Source organism: Eubalaena glacialis, chromosome 4 (genome assembly GCF_028564815.1).
Source record: "Eubalaena glacialis isolate mEubGla1 chromosome 4, mEubGla1.1.hap2.+ XY, whole genome shotgun sequence".
Taxonomy (NCBI): Eukaryota; Metazoa; Chordata; class Mammalia; order Artiodactyla; family Balaenidae; genus Eubalaena; species Eubalaena glacialis.
Window position 1 is genome coordinate 35,535,096 of NC_083719.1, and position 13,177 is coordinate 35,548,272.

At 42.9% G+C, this 13,177-nt stretch overlaps 1 protein-coding gene across 5 annotated transcripts in view; it reads left to right on the plus strand.

The window, feature by feature from the left end:
• GHR (growth hormone receptor) overlaps positions 1-13,177 on the plus strand; it is a 281,266-nt gene that overhangs the window by 116,337 nt on the left and 151,752 nt on the right. Inside the window, exons 1-2 of one of the 5 annotated variants that reach the window (XM_061189227.1) lie at positions 666-713; positions 883-963. In XM_061189227.1, the coding sequence (XP_061045210.1) occupies positions 707-713; positions 883-963 (88 nt within the window). In that variant the 5' untranslated portion in view covers positions 666-706. Of the gene's footprint in view, positions 1-665; positions 724-751; positions 775-872; positions 964-13,177 lie in introns of those variants that run through there. The other 4 variants (XM_061189229.1, XM_061189230.1, XM_061189228.1 and 1 more) reach the window with 4 other exon arrangements.

The window sequence follows — 13,177 nt, forward strand, 5'->3', positions numbered from 1 at the left end:
AGAATTGTCTCTTTAGAGATCCAGGAAGTGGACACCTGGTTTATTTATTCCCAAGAAGCTTCATTTCCTCCAGGTAAAGGTGTGTGCTGGCTGAGGCATGCTGATCTGCTCCCCCATTCATCAAACCGAAGGCTTCAAGGTGTGGCCACACTTGAGATTCCAAATGGCTAGCCCAGCCACAAACTGACCCTTCTTAGAGTCTGAGGTGTTCACATTCCTGGGCCTTTCAGAGACCACATTCCTCCTGAAACCCACAAGGACACCAGGTGTCCTAGGGGAGGCCGCCTAGGAAGCGCCAGTGTTTTGTTTTCTTTTGCTTCTCACTTCCTTACTGCTGCCTTCTGGTTAAACCTCCTTAGGATGGCTCATTAGCACAGTGTTTTGAGTGTTAATTGAGCTCTTTTGTTCACTGGGACACACACTGGAGAAGTTTTACTACTACTGAAGTGGGTTGTTTTGTTTTCCCTTTTATGGGCTGTCCAGCTCAAGGCCCCTTGCTTGGTGATACTGCTGAAGGGTTTCTATTTCCAGATGAAATTAAAGTGAACCACACTGGCCCTGTTATGGAAGCAATGCGTGGGGGTCATTTGTTGTGTGGTGGTTCTATGGCTGTCGGCCAGGATGTGAAAATCTCTAGCGTCCATGTTATTTCCTGAGGCAGGCACCCACCGGAAGTAGAATTTATTACAACCTGCTGTTTGCTCTCATGAAAAGTATGACAACGTGAGACTCTAGGGCAGTGAAAGACTTACAAAGATTCCTTCTAGAGCTGCTGTGCATGTCAACTCATTCATAATTTAGCCAGTCTTTAAACAATTTTTAATGAAAATAGTCTGCTTTTAGTTGCTTAGCTTTATCTTATTCCTCTTTGTATGATTGCAGGTCCTACAGGTATGGATCTCTGGCAGCTGCTGTTGACCTTGGCAGTGGCAGGCTCAAGTGATGCTTTTTCTGGGAGTCAAGGTGAGTTCTGCTTTTCCATTCCCACCCGCAGTGTTTTGAAACCACACTGAACTTTATTTGTTAAATCTAAGTTCTTTGGATGATGTAATTAAAAGAGGTAAGTTTTAAGTAGCAGTAAACAGAAAACCTGTTGTAGCTTTAAAATCACAAACCAGGAGGACGTTTCTGGGGATGTTTTTAGGAGGAAAACAGTAGTCAGCTTTGCCATCTGATGTTTCCACGTCAAAAATAAATGCTGCAAATCATGCTGAGGGCATTTCTGGTGAAGGCAAGCCAGGTCTCTTGGTCCTCAGGCTCCGGGAGAGAGATTGAAATTGCACTGAAGGATTATTAACGTACTGATCACTCAGCTCATCTGTGACGAAGGATATCATAGCCTATTTCCAGAGCTCAGAATTAAGTCCTCTTAATCATATTCTCTGAGAGTGGAAATTGCAGATTTCAAATAAATTTTACCTCTTACTCTCTGGGTGATTACCATTTGGCTAAATCTGAAGGAGGAAACACCCGAAATAGTTGGATAATATACTCAAAGTCACGAGTTTCCTTGGCCATCTCTGTAATTCTCCCTCCCTCTTTATACCCTCTTCCTATTGGAAGAGTTGCCATGTATTCAAACTTAGGTCTCACACAGCAATAACTGGAACAGGAGAGAAATGAAAGGGAATGAAAAGTATTTTTCTGCCCAGAAAGAAAACTGTGCTCGTAACGAGGGTGGGAGACTTTTTAAGATATCATCTTGAGTACTTGATTTTTTTTCTTGCTTGAGCTTCAACAAAGGAAAGAAATCATCATTTCTCCTATTCTGTGATACCACAGTCACTTGTTGCTTTAAGAGCGGCCATCTCCCCTACTTACCAGGCAACTCATCTTGGAAAACACAGTTTAGCAGCAGAAGTAGTGCCTTAAAATGTCCTCCCTGACCTTCGAGCCAAAAATAAATCCCTAGTAGTGAGCTGCTGAGGGCAACCAGAGTAACTAAGAAAACAAGAAGTGTAAAATATGTTATTTTATCTCCTAAAACAATTTAAAAATATTTATAGAAAAGAAGTCATAATTGTTTGAAATATTTTGGGGTCTCTCTGGTGTTATAATGTCAACATTTTGCAAGTCAAACATGGAGGGAATTGCAGGCTCCGTGTCAGCAGCTTTTCCCATGGCTGGTTTTAGACCCTGGTTCTGAGCCAAAGAATTACAGCTGAGATCCTCTGCTATTCCAAAGTCATGGTGGTTAGGTCTCTACTTTCTTCATTAAGGTGACTTTCACTCCACTGGGCAAGGCTCGAGGAATTTAAAAGACTTGTGAAATGAAAAGTATGGCAAAGGAAATCTTTAAAGAAAATTTAAAATGTATCCCCGGCTAAAAGACTAGAGCTCAAGTTACATTTTTGACCTAAAGAGTCTGCAAAGAGCACCTATTTCAACTGCTTTGACATTTTAGCAAGGCTTTCACTTCATGGAAGAAACAAAACCATTAGCTGGTTTTATGTTTGCTTTTTTTTTTTTTTTTTTTTTGCTTTTTGATAGTTTTATGTTTGCTTTGTTTATTTGGGGGGAGCAGAGCATAAGAAAATGCAATGGTTTATAGTAAATACAAATCACATAGTTTAACATTACTTACACATACTAAGTAGTTTAGCAAAGGAAAAAAATTTTCTTCTTTTCTTTTTCTTAGTAGGCTAACCAAAATTCCTTTGGAATATGTGGCTACTCCAAAATTCTTACCTTAAAATGGCCTGGGGATTGTTAAGGACGTGGTATGATGTTTATATAAGAAGGTGCAGATGACCATGTTTGAACATGAGCGTGTGTGTGTGTGTGTGTGTGTGTGTGTGTGTGTGTGTATGTGCGCTGGCGCTGGCCATTTATCCGATGAGTTCAGCCAGAGTGATCTCCTGATACGGCATGGATTGAATCTCAGATGACATTCATGGGCCATGTGTTTCTTTTTCTGCCAGGTCTGGATTGTACCCAAATCACTTATTTTTATTTTCTCTCCCATTGTATGAGGCAGACTAAAAATGTAAGAGAGGACTTAAAAAAAAAAAGATGCTACTGTAGTTTCACCAGCCATTCATTGAATTAAGTTTAGTCAGTGGAAGAGGTGGCACTGCTGAGGAAAGGAACTGGGAGGCATCACGGGGAGAAAAGCTGCCCAGGAGCTGGGAGGAGATGACAGATCTGCATGCCTGAGGAACGTTGGCACTTGAAGCCTTGAGCAGGGCTCTTCTTGCTTAGGCAGATGAGCAATTTAAACTATGCTGGCCCGAAGAGGATTTTTTTATTAAGTCTAATTGCCCTCTTGGAAATTTAATGAGAACTAAGCATCGAACAGTGCCACCACTGTATTAGCTAAAGTGTTGTAATTGATGCTCTCTGTTTGTCTTTCATCCTTAATATTAATTAGTCTTTACATCTGATCCTCAAGGCAGGTTACATACTCTCAGGGAGAATTTCTTTCTTTTTCTTTTTTTTCTGGCTGTACCACAGTTTATTTAATTTTTTAAATTAAAATATAGTTGATTTACAATATTATATTAGTTTCAGGTGTACAGCCTAGTGACTTGGTACTTTTATAGATTATATTCCATTCCAAGTTATTACAAAATGATGACTATAATTCCTCATGCTGTATAATATATCCATTTGGCTTCTCTATTTTATATATAGTAGTTGGTACCTCCTAATCCCATACCCCTATCTTGCCCCTCTCTCCTCCCCTCTCCCCGCTGGTAACTACTAGTTTGTTCTCTGTATCTGTGAGTCTGTTTCTCTTTTGATATATACATTTGTTTGTTTTATTTTTTAGATTTCACAAATAAGTGATATCATACAGTATTTGTCTTTCTCTGTCTGACTTTTTTCACTAAGCATAATACCCTCCAGGTCCATCCACGTTGCTTCAAATGGCAGAATTTCGTTCTTTTTTTATGGCTGAGTAATATTCCATTGTCTATATATACCATATCCTTTTTATCAGTTTGTCTGTTGATGGACACTTGGGTTGCTTCCATGTCTTGGCTACTGTAAATAGTGCTACTATGAACATCAGGGTGCATGTGTCTTTTCAAATTAGTGTTTTCATTTTTTCTGGATATATACCCAGGAGTGGAGCTGATGGATCATACGGTAGTTCTATTTTTAGTTTTTTGAAGAACTGCCATACTGTTTTCCATAGTGGCTGCCCCAATTTACATTCCCACCAACAGTGTAGAAGTGTTCTCAGGAAGAATTTCTTATTCCAAAATCAGGAATGAGCAACAACGTTTCATTTTCAGAGGGCTTCACAGGGTTGAACTGTCAACTGGTTGCATCAAAACTGCTGCTCCTGGGCTTCCCTGGTGGTGCAGTGGTTGGGAATCTGCCTGCCAATGCAGGGGACACGGGTTCGAGCCCTGGTCCGGGAAGATCCCACATGCCGCGGAACAACTAAGCCTGTGCGCCACAGCTACTGAGCCTGCGCTCTAGAGCCCGCAAGCCACAACTACTGAAGCCTGTGCGCCTAGAGCCCGTGCTCCACAACAAGAGAAGCCACCACCATGAGAAGCCTGCGCACCGCAACGAAGAGTAGCTCCCGCTCGCCGCAACTAGAGAAAGCCTGTGCGCAGCAACGAAGACCCAACGCAGCCAAGAATAAATAAAAATAAAAATAAATTAATTAAAAAAGAAACTGCTGCTTCTGCAAAGATGATTTTAATGAGAAATGTGCCTAAAGACTTAATGGATATAAATATTCTTCTGAGGAGCGCCTGTTATACGTTGTTATACCTCTCCTATTTCTGTTGGTCCGCGAGTGAGCATCCTCTTTGACCTCAGCAGTGTAAAGTGGGAGCAGGCTAGCCCCGACCCGAAGAAGTTCAGTCTGGTTAGGATATGAGGAACTTCTAGAAATTAATGAGAGACTGTATAGTTTTAAGGTCTAGATTGTGTGATGAATACAGATGGCCAAGATGCTCTAAAAAAGGCTAAATTAAGGTGGACTGGAATAGTTAATTCAACAAATTCAATGTACAGATATTTCTTTAGAGCTTTCCATTTTTAAAGATTGAAATTATGGCTATGAGGAAAACAGTGATTCTTCCCTCAAGGAATTTATCATGACTTAAGAGATCAGGCATATGTATAAAGAATTACTGTATGAGGCAGAATGTATTAACTATGGAAATAGTGGCCTGAACTACACTCTTTAAGAGGAGTGAAGAGAGGAGGGTCACCTCAGGATGTGGTGAAGCAGAGAGAACTTCACAGGGGAGGTTGGTATGATTTCAGCAGATATTAGGATACTGGGTTAAGATTTTGAAAGGCCTAGAAGAGCAGGAAGTGGCTGCAGGAATAGCGTGTGTGATAAGGGAACAACATAAAAGACGTGCACAGATGTAGATATGAGGTGTACGCGGAGAACAAGTCAGCCAGTCACTGGGTTTACACTATGTACGGGGCACTGTGCTAGGAATGAGTGGTTCTATTTCACACACACAGCATCCAACAGAGGGTTTTTGAGCACTTACTTTGTGGAAGGCGTACGATTCATTTGGCCAGAGTGCTTGGTACATGAGCACTGTGTTTGTAATTATTCCCTTTGGACGTAAACTTAGGTCAATGAACTCGAGTTAAATTATAGAAGGTCTAGAGATGACAAAAGCTTCATGGAAAAGGCAAGTCTTGCTGGGTCTTGAAGGATGGGTAGTATTTTGGAGAGGAAGCAAGTCATAGTTCTTAAAGTTGTAGGCCAGGTAAGAGGTTCATGATGGTACTGTGTGTGTGTGTGTGTGTGTAATATTTATATAAAGCATATATAGGGAATTCCCTAGCGGTCCAGTGGTTAGGATTCCGTGCTTTCACTGCCAGGGCCTGGGTCTGATCCCTGGTCGGGGAACCAAGATGCCGCAAGCCACATGGCGCAGCCAAAAAAAAAACTATTTATGTGTAATATATGTGTGTGTATATACATGGCATGGTTTGCAGGCAAAGCACATAATTAGTATCTTATCACTCTAAATATCATTCCATACCAGTCAAGATAAAAAATTTATACTAGGAGTGAGATGCCATGTCCCAAAGGAACCAGGATCCCCCAAATAATGTTCTTTGTATACCTTTGAACATTTTTCATAAACTTATGCAAACACACACAGCACTTGTGTGAAAGAAAAGACACCTCTATTCTCATTGCTAACAGATAGGAAGTGATGACACAGTGGCAGGAACATTTTATTTTTTTTAAATAAACCTTACACTTTCATGCCCCTTTGCTGGTGAAGCTCCACAGAGCCCTAAGAGCTTCAGGACATACAGGATATATTTCAGGCAAGTATTAGAGTCATGGCTGTAGTTGGTAAACAGTGAAGGGTGGGCCTGTTAAAAATGTTTGCAAGAAGGAACAATGCACCCTTTCCTTGAATGCACAGTGGAAGTGAGGGAGAAAGCCATAGAGCTTAAGATTACTGCTGTCTTTACTTCAAGAGGCAAGAAGAAATCTTAGTCTAGTGCCGTGGACATTAGCAGACCTACATCACCTGGTCTTCCTGGTGTCACAGATGCTATGACGCCAGAGTTCAGGTCATAGCAGGCCAGGCGACGGAGCTTCTGGTCTCGTCTACCTGGATGATGCCAATGGAAGATATGCATAGACCTTTTTGTGTGATGAGGACTTTTAGCAAGTTTTTATCGAGCACGTTTATGGATTCAAGGATGAATTTTGAATTTATGTTTCTACCTTTAAGGAGCTCGTGGTCTATAGAAGAGAAGACAGATAAGTAAACCTAATTCAATCATGGCTCCCTAAGGCTATTAAAGAGTTTTAAGCAGGGTAATAATACTGTTAGATTGTCCTTTTGGAAATAAAGCCGGTAATCGAGTCAAAGTGAATTGGAGAGCGATGGATGCGGAGGAAGGTGGTTGTAATAGGTTAGGAGAGACGATGCAAGTGTGCCAGTGGTGGCTGAAACAAAATAGACGGATTGTAGACAGATGTTGAGGAGTACTCGGAGTCCAATTACATGTGGATTTTTGACTTTGGGAACTGGCAGAGCTTTCTTACTCCATCCATTTCAAAGTTTCTGCGTCTTGAGTTCATGTTATCAACATCAGCAGTGACTCACTTTTAATAGAGTGAAGCCCTGGCACGCAGCTCAGCCTATTAGCAGTGAAGTGGTACTTGCATGGAACAGCTCTGTGGAGGGGGAAACACTGAGACTGATGACAGCAGAGTATCTAAGCAACCTTTCTTTTGTGCCATTTCCCGGAACCCCTCCTGCCTGTGCCCAGCCCGGGTCCCACGGCTGTCCGCTCCCCTCTGCAGTGTGTCTGTGCTATGGCTTGGTCACTGTGCCCTGAGGGTCCACAGCGGGGACAAAGGCCTGAGCTCCATACCTATGTAGTCTCTGCACATTCATGACCCAATCCCGAGACCTTGACATACCCCCAGATATTTGATCATCCCTGGAATATGTACTTATCTCATGGAATGCAGTAAAATATACGCAGGATGAGTCGAGGGCAGCAGAGTGATGCACTGAGCAGAATCTGGGAGGTCGGCGAGGCTTACACAGTAGCTACGTGACTCACCTCTGTGAAGCTGCTGGCAGTGTGAGTGACGAGGTTTGCGCCTCAGCTAATTAGTATTAAAAGGACTGGGACCACCCAAGAATAGCCTGAACCTTGAACGTTCAGGTCACACATGCCAATGATGAACCATACTTCCAATCTTCTGCCTTAGATTATAGGACAATCATCTGCCAACCATTACAGGACAAGAGCCGGTCCTGGTGTGCAAAATGTCTCCACACCCCTTTGGTTCAGTAGCCTAAACTAGGGCTTCCGTTATGGGAGGACAGGAACAGGGTTGACGGACTGTGTTTGATGTGTGGTGCCGGCCACCAGCTCTTGCTCATTGACACACCTGGGTTTCTGCCTCTAGTGGAAGCTAACCCAAGTTTAACTGTGCAGAAGTCCACGCTGGCTTGGACCGGCCCGGCCAGCCTCTCTCTGCCTGATATCATCCTCCGTAACTAGGGCCCCAGGGTCCCTCAATCACCCAGCATCTTTTCCCTAGGAAAACCCTCTCAGGAAGAACCTGTGGGTGGTGGTTTTCTTCTCACCCTGATTTTAAGTCAATGTGTTACTTTGGTTTAGTTTAACCCTTAACCTTAAACTCGATGATATAGAATTCTAGGCGTTTCAGAGCCACCCGCAAAGGCATCTTCGGGGCCTATCCCCTGCTCCTTGTAACTGCCTGCTAGACATAGTTATGGATGTCTAACTTGTCATCAGGCAGAGTCGCCAGCAGCCACAGCCCAAGGACCACCATCAGTTTTCACAAGCAGCAGGCACCAGGGTCCCATCTGGGCTCTTCCAGAAACACTCACAGGCTGTCAACAGTGTCATCCCTCAGACTCAGAGCGAAGCTTCCTCCTCGTCTGTAGTTAGCAGCAGCATAAGGGTGGTGGCGATGTGTGACATAAACACACTTTGAGATCGGATGCAACTGATCGTACAGAGAGGATTCCGTGGCACCCCGTCTGGCCGGCACTGCACAGACCGGGAGGCCCAGGGGCCTGGAGCACTTCTTCAACCTCAGCTGCAAATCAGTCTTCTCTGGTCTGTATTTCCCAAATTTGTCCAAAATGAATCCACGATATTTCATCAGATACATCTATCAGGAATCTCTGTGTCTGTTTATGTCACGACTTACCAGCCTTAAGCCTTAACCTTAACTAATTACAGTGTCTGTGTTACAGCTCCACAGCAGGGTTGCAGGTATTAGAGTGTGGAGGCGCATGTCCCAACCATGGAGGGAATGTTTCAGGATGTTGTTTGTTCTTTTAGAAGCTTTCCCCAAGATGCAGGACACAGGGATTGGCAGAAGGGCAGCCAGTGGTAGAGGATCAGGGGTTTGGGGAGGCGACATTTGTTTTGTGTCTCTCTTCTAAATGAAGTTGTCGTGACAGCTGTGTTTTAAGTTGTGTGACAAATTCTGGATTGAGCTTGCAATACACACAATTTGTTTTCGAATGATTGACAAAACGACCACTGCATACTCTGTGTAATAAATAGTGATGGATTAAAACTCACTAGACCTGAAAATTCATGGCAGATGTTTTGTTCACCCCTGTATCCCCTCCTCTAGCATTCTGACACATGGAGTAGATCTTCATTTTATTTAAGGGAATCAACATCTAAATCCTGACCTGGAACTTTCCCAGTAATTGTCCACAATTGTCACTAATGCTCTGTTATGTCCAGCCCTAACCAGGGCAGAGGCTGGATTTGGACCCCCTTCCAGTAGAAAGTGTCTGGAAATAGCTGTGCAACTGTAGAAGCTATTCTCCAAGAAGCCCCAAGTATCCCTGTGTCCTACCCGAAGCCCTGATTTGTGAGCTTTCCCTGTGGATGGAATGTTCTCATTTTCCTGCTATATACTTCAGATGCACCCAGGGTCAGAACTTTGCCCAACACACCAATGCCTGGGAGCCTGATGCCCTTTATAAGTCTTGCCAACCTTTTCCCAGGTGACTGGACTCTGTACCCCATGCACCAGCTACTGGCCAACATCCTGCATTGAATAAACCAGTCACCCATCACCTACCCCTGACACCACCTTTATCTGTGCCCCACCTACCTGATTAAATCTCTTCAAATATTGACAGAGAGGTATAATGAGGCCTGCAGATTCCAAATTCAAGTTTTCTCTGCCCCTTCAGACATTGAACTTTAGATTACGAAAGACCATGCCTAGGGATCTTATGGAGAGCTAGATCAGTTTTCTCAGCCTCATCCCTTAAATAACAGGTTTCTCCAGTTTCCAATGAGAGCCCATCTTGAAGTATGAAACTCTAAAAATTAAATCAGGTATATGATAAAATCCTTAATTTCTTCATCCATGAATATGGAAAAAAGTTGTATTTTGTGTAATCTAATCTTTTAGTAAAATCTTGCAAATTTGTAAAAGGAGAAATAACGTTCAGAATATTTGACTAGTGGATAGCTGTGTGTTATTAAGTATTAATAGACTTACATTAGTGGAGATTGAATTGGTGATGTTTACCATGCCTTGGCTTCCCCCAAACTGAGAGCTCAGTTTTTTAGGAAAGGACCATTTTGTGGCTGTGTAACATTCAGGACCAATGCTCCTTCCTCCGCTACCCAACCAGTGGGCCAGCTGCTTCCTTGGTTGAAGCAAGAAGCACCATGCTTTTTTTTTTTTTTTTTTTTTAAAGAGAGCAGGGCAGTCGGGGAAGTGGGGGAACCAGTCAAAGAGCCCTGCCCCATGTCAGGGCACAGTCTGGCCCGATTAGCTTGTGAGGTGGAGAATGCAGTGAAGTACCAAGGTGCTGTGCTCAGACAGCCCAGGCCAAGTTTACGAACTGGTTTGTGACTATGCCCGGCTTCCCTTATGAGCCGTGCCAGCACCATAGTCTCTGAGTGTTTGCTCTGAACTTCATAAGCATGGCTGACTAGCTCTCTCTCCCTTTGTAGCTGTCACTAAGCCTGACTTCCTGGAAAGCTCTTATCGAGGAATAGAAAGACCTAGATTAACTTCTGTGCATACCCTGGCCATATATGCGTGTCAAACTCGTGTTTATATAGCCATTATAGGTGTGAAAGGCAAAAGCGTAGCTACTCCCCAGTATGACCTGTCTTGTCTTATTTCTATGGATGGGTACTAAAAGCCTGTATTTTTATGTCTTAAAATCTTACCTGAAGGAAAAAAATATTAAAGACAAAAGGATATGTAGCACTTTCATTAACATGAGATGTATCTAAAATGAAACTATTCCCTAACCGTCAAATTTGGGCAGAGGGTGATTTCTCCAACATGTTGGTTGAGAGTGGGTTGCTATAAACCCAAAGTCAGAAGCCTTTCGCGTGGCAGAGAGTCAATGGATGCCTTAAAGCAGAAGGTAGAAGGAAGAGGCTGAAATTCCAGGCTGAAATGAGGGGACTGTGGCCGTCACTGAGCCCACAGTTGGTATTCAATAAATACCATGTAGATTACTGATTGATTTCTGCAGTTAGTTGCTAGGAGCCCAGTTCGATCTGCACTTGATTTGGTTATACACAGTGTCCCTCTGGTTCTGTGATCCTGCCCTTGGCTATCACTTCCTTGGGGCAGCAGCAATCAGCCAGAGGCTTAGACCATCAGAGGGTAAAGGGGGCCTGTGGAGGAACTCTCTGGAGGGTGAGGAGAGAGGCTGGTCAGATGGCCTTGGCTGGTACTCAGAGAACATACAGAGACGCTTAGGGAGTAGGACCAGTAAGCAAGTCTCTGCACCAGTCATATCTGATTCCTGCTTCCATCTTCTCTGCCATCATCAGGAGAAGCAGTCTAGATTGGGGATTTTAGAGCATTGATCTTGAACTTTGTCAGAATTGGGTTTGAATCCCAGCTCTATCATTAATGAGTTGTGTGATTTTTTTTTAGGTCGAGTTCCCCAGAAGCCAGATGCTGAGACAAGGGTTCAAATGAAAGTGAATTATTAGAAAAATATTCCAGGGGGAAACTGACAGGGAGTAGGGAAATGAGACAGGGAAAAGGCTAAAAAAGAAAAAAAAAAACAAGCAAGAATGCAATGTCAAGTGCTATCCCACGGTGGGGTGGATGGTGGGGATGGTATCTGGCTCGGTCCCCTCTAGAAGTAGTGCTTCAAGTTGTCCAGAACAGCCCTCAGTTGATGCTTAAGGGCGACCCTTGGAGGTCATAAATTCCTAGACACTATCAGCTCTCCAAGTGCAGGTCAAGATGGCTCCAGGTGCCGACAGAGACACAGGTGCTGGGTATTGGGAGTGAAAGCACACAGGGAGTCCATGTGCACATAAATGGTTACGGGATCTATATCAGCAGAGCACTGACAGCATGTACTACAAAGGCTTTCATAGTTTCTTACACTTTCTGAGCCTCAGTTTTCTCCTCTGTTAAATGGGAGGAAAAGAACTTGTTTAAAACCATCAAGGAGGTAACAATAGTAAAGCAGCTGCTGAGATGACACAGGAAAAGCACATAAGTAGTCAACAACTGGTAACTGTTATTGGCCTCAGGTTGAGTTACTCCAAACCCTGAGGCCTTAAATAAACATGCAAACTAAACAGACATGTAGAATTTGAATTATAACAATATATGCCTAAAAGGAGCAGTTCAGTTGCACAAGGAAGTTTTGGAAGCTAAAGATAATTTTAATAATGACTCCAGAAAACTGTCTAGAAGAGGATTCTAATGTTTAAGATCCTTTCAACAATAGAACTAAGGCATGATGGCATAAACTTTTAGGAAACAGGACACTGTTCTATATTTATAGTTTTAACAATGAATGCTCAGAGGATAAGTGTGATAAAAACCTTAGTGCTCTAGTTCTTATACTTTTAATAAAATTGAATCTGATCAATCCAGCAAGTGGGTCTGGAGTGAGTTGATTCTGATGCTGGGAGTGACACCGGGCAAGTCAGTTGAGTTCAACGAGCGTTCTTTGAGCATTTGCCATGTGACAGACATGAGACCAAGAGGAGTGAGGCACAGTTTCCCAGGTTAGTCACCAGGTGAAGTGGGGATGTAGGGAGAGAGAATTAAAACCAGTTCATTGCAAGAACAATAGAAGCATTTCATGGATCCAATTTTAAGTACTTTATACTTGTAACCTTGGTTAATTCCCACAGCAATGGTAAGAGGAAAGTTCCATTATTACCCTGCTTTAGGTAAGGACACCAAGAATAGTTATGTAACTAGTTTACATAACTAGCGAAGGCCAACATGAGAGTCCAATCCAGGCAGTCTGACCCCAGAGTGCACGCTACACTGCCTCCCGTGTCCTAGGATTTCCATGGTACCTAACTATCTGTAGTACTCACCTGTGCAGGAATTTCAGCTGAACTCTGGAAGTTGCATTTGTTTCACTTACTCAGCCAAGATCAAGAATCATAGTTATATTATGTCAAAGCAACAGGAGGTGATTCCATGAACTCCTTCTGTAAATCCTCTAAGATTCAGATTCATTAAGTTTAATGTCGTACTTTGACTTTTAATGTTGACCTCATTATTTCATATATAAGTATTGATACTTATATATACTTATATACAAATGTAAAACTTATGATGAGGCATGGGTAGTTTCCTCAGAGCAAATGGGCATCTCTTCCCAAGGTTATATCAGTAGCCAAAGTTTGTGGAGACAGGTGCCACCTCTTCTCCTTTGAAAAAACTCCTTGAAAGGTACCTCCTGGG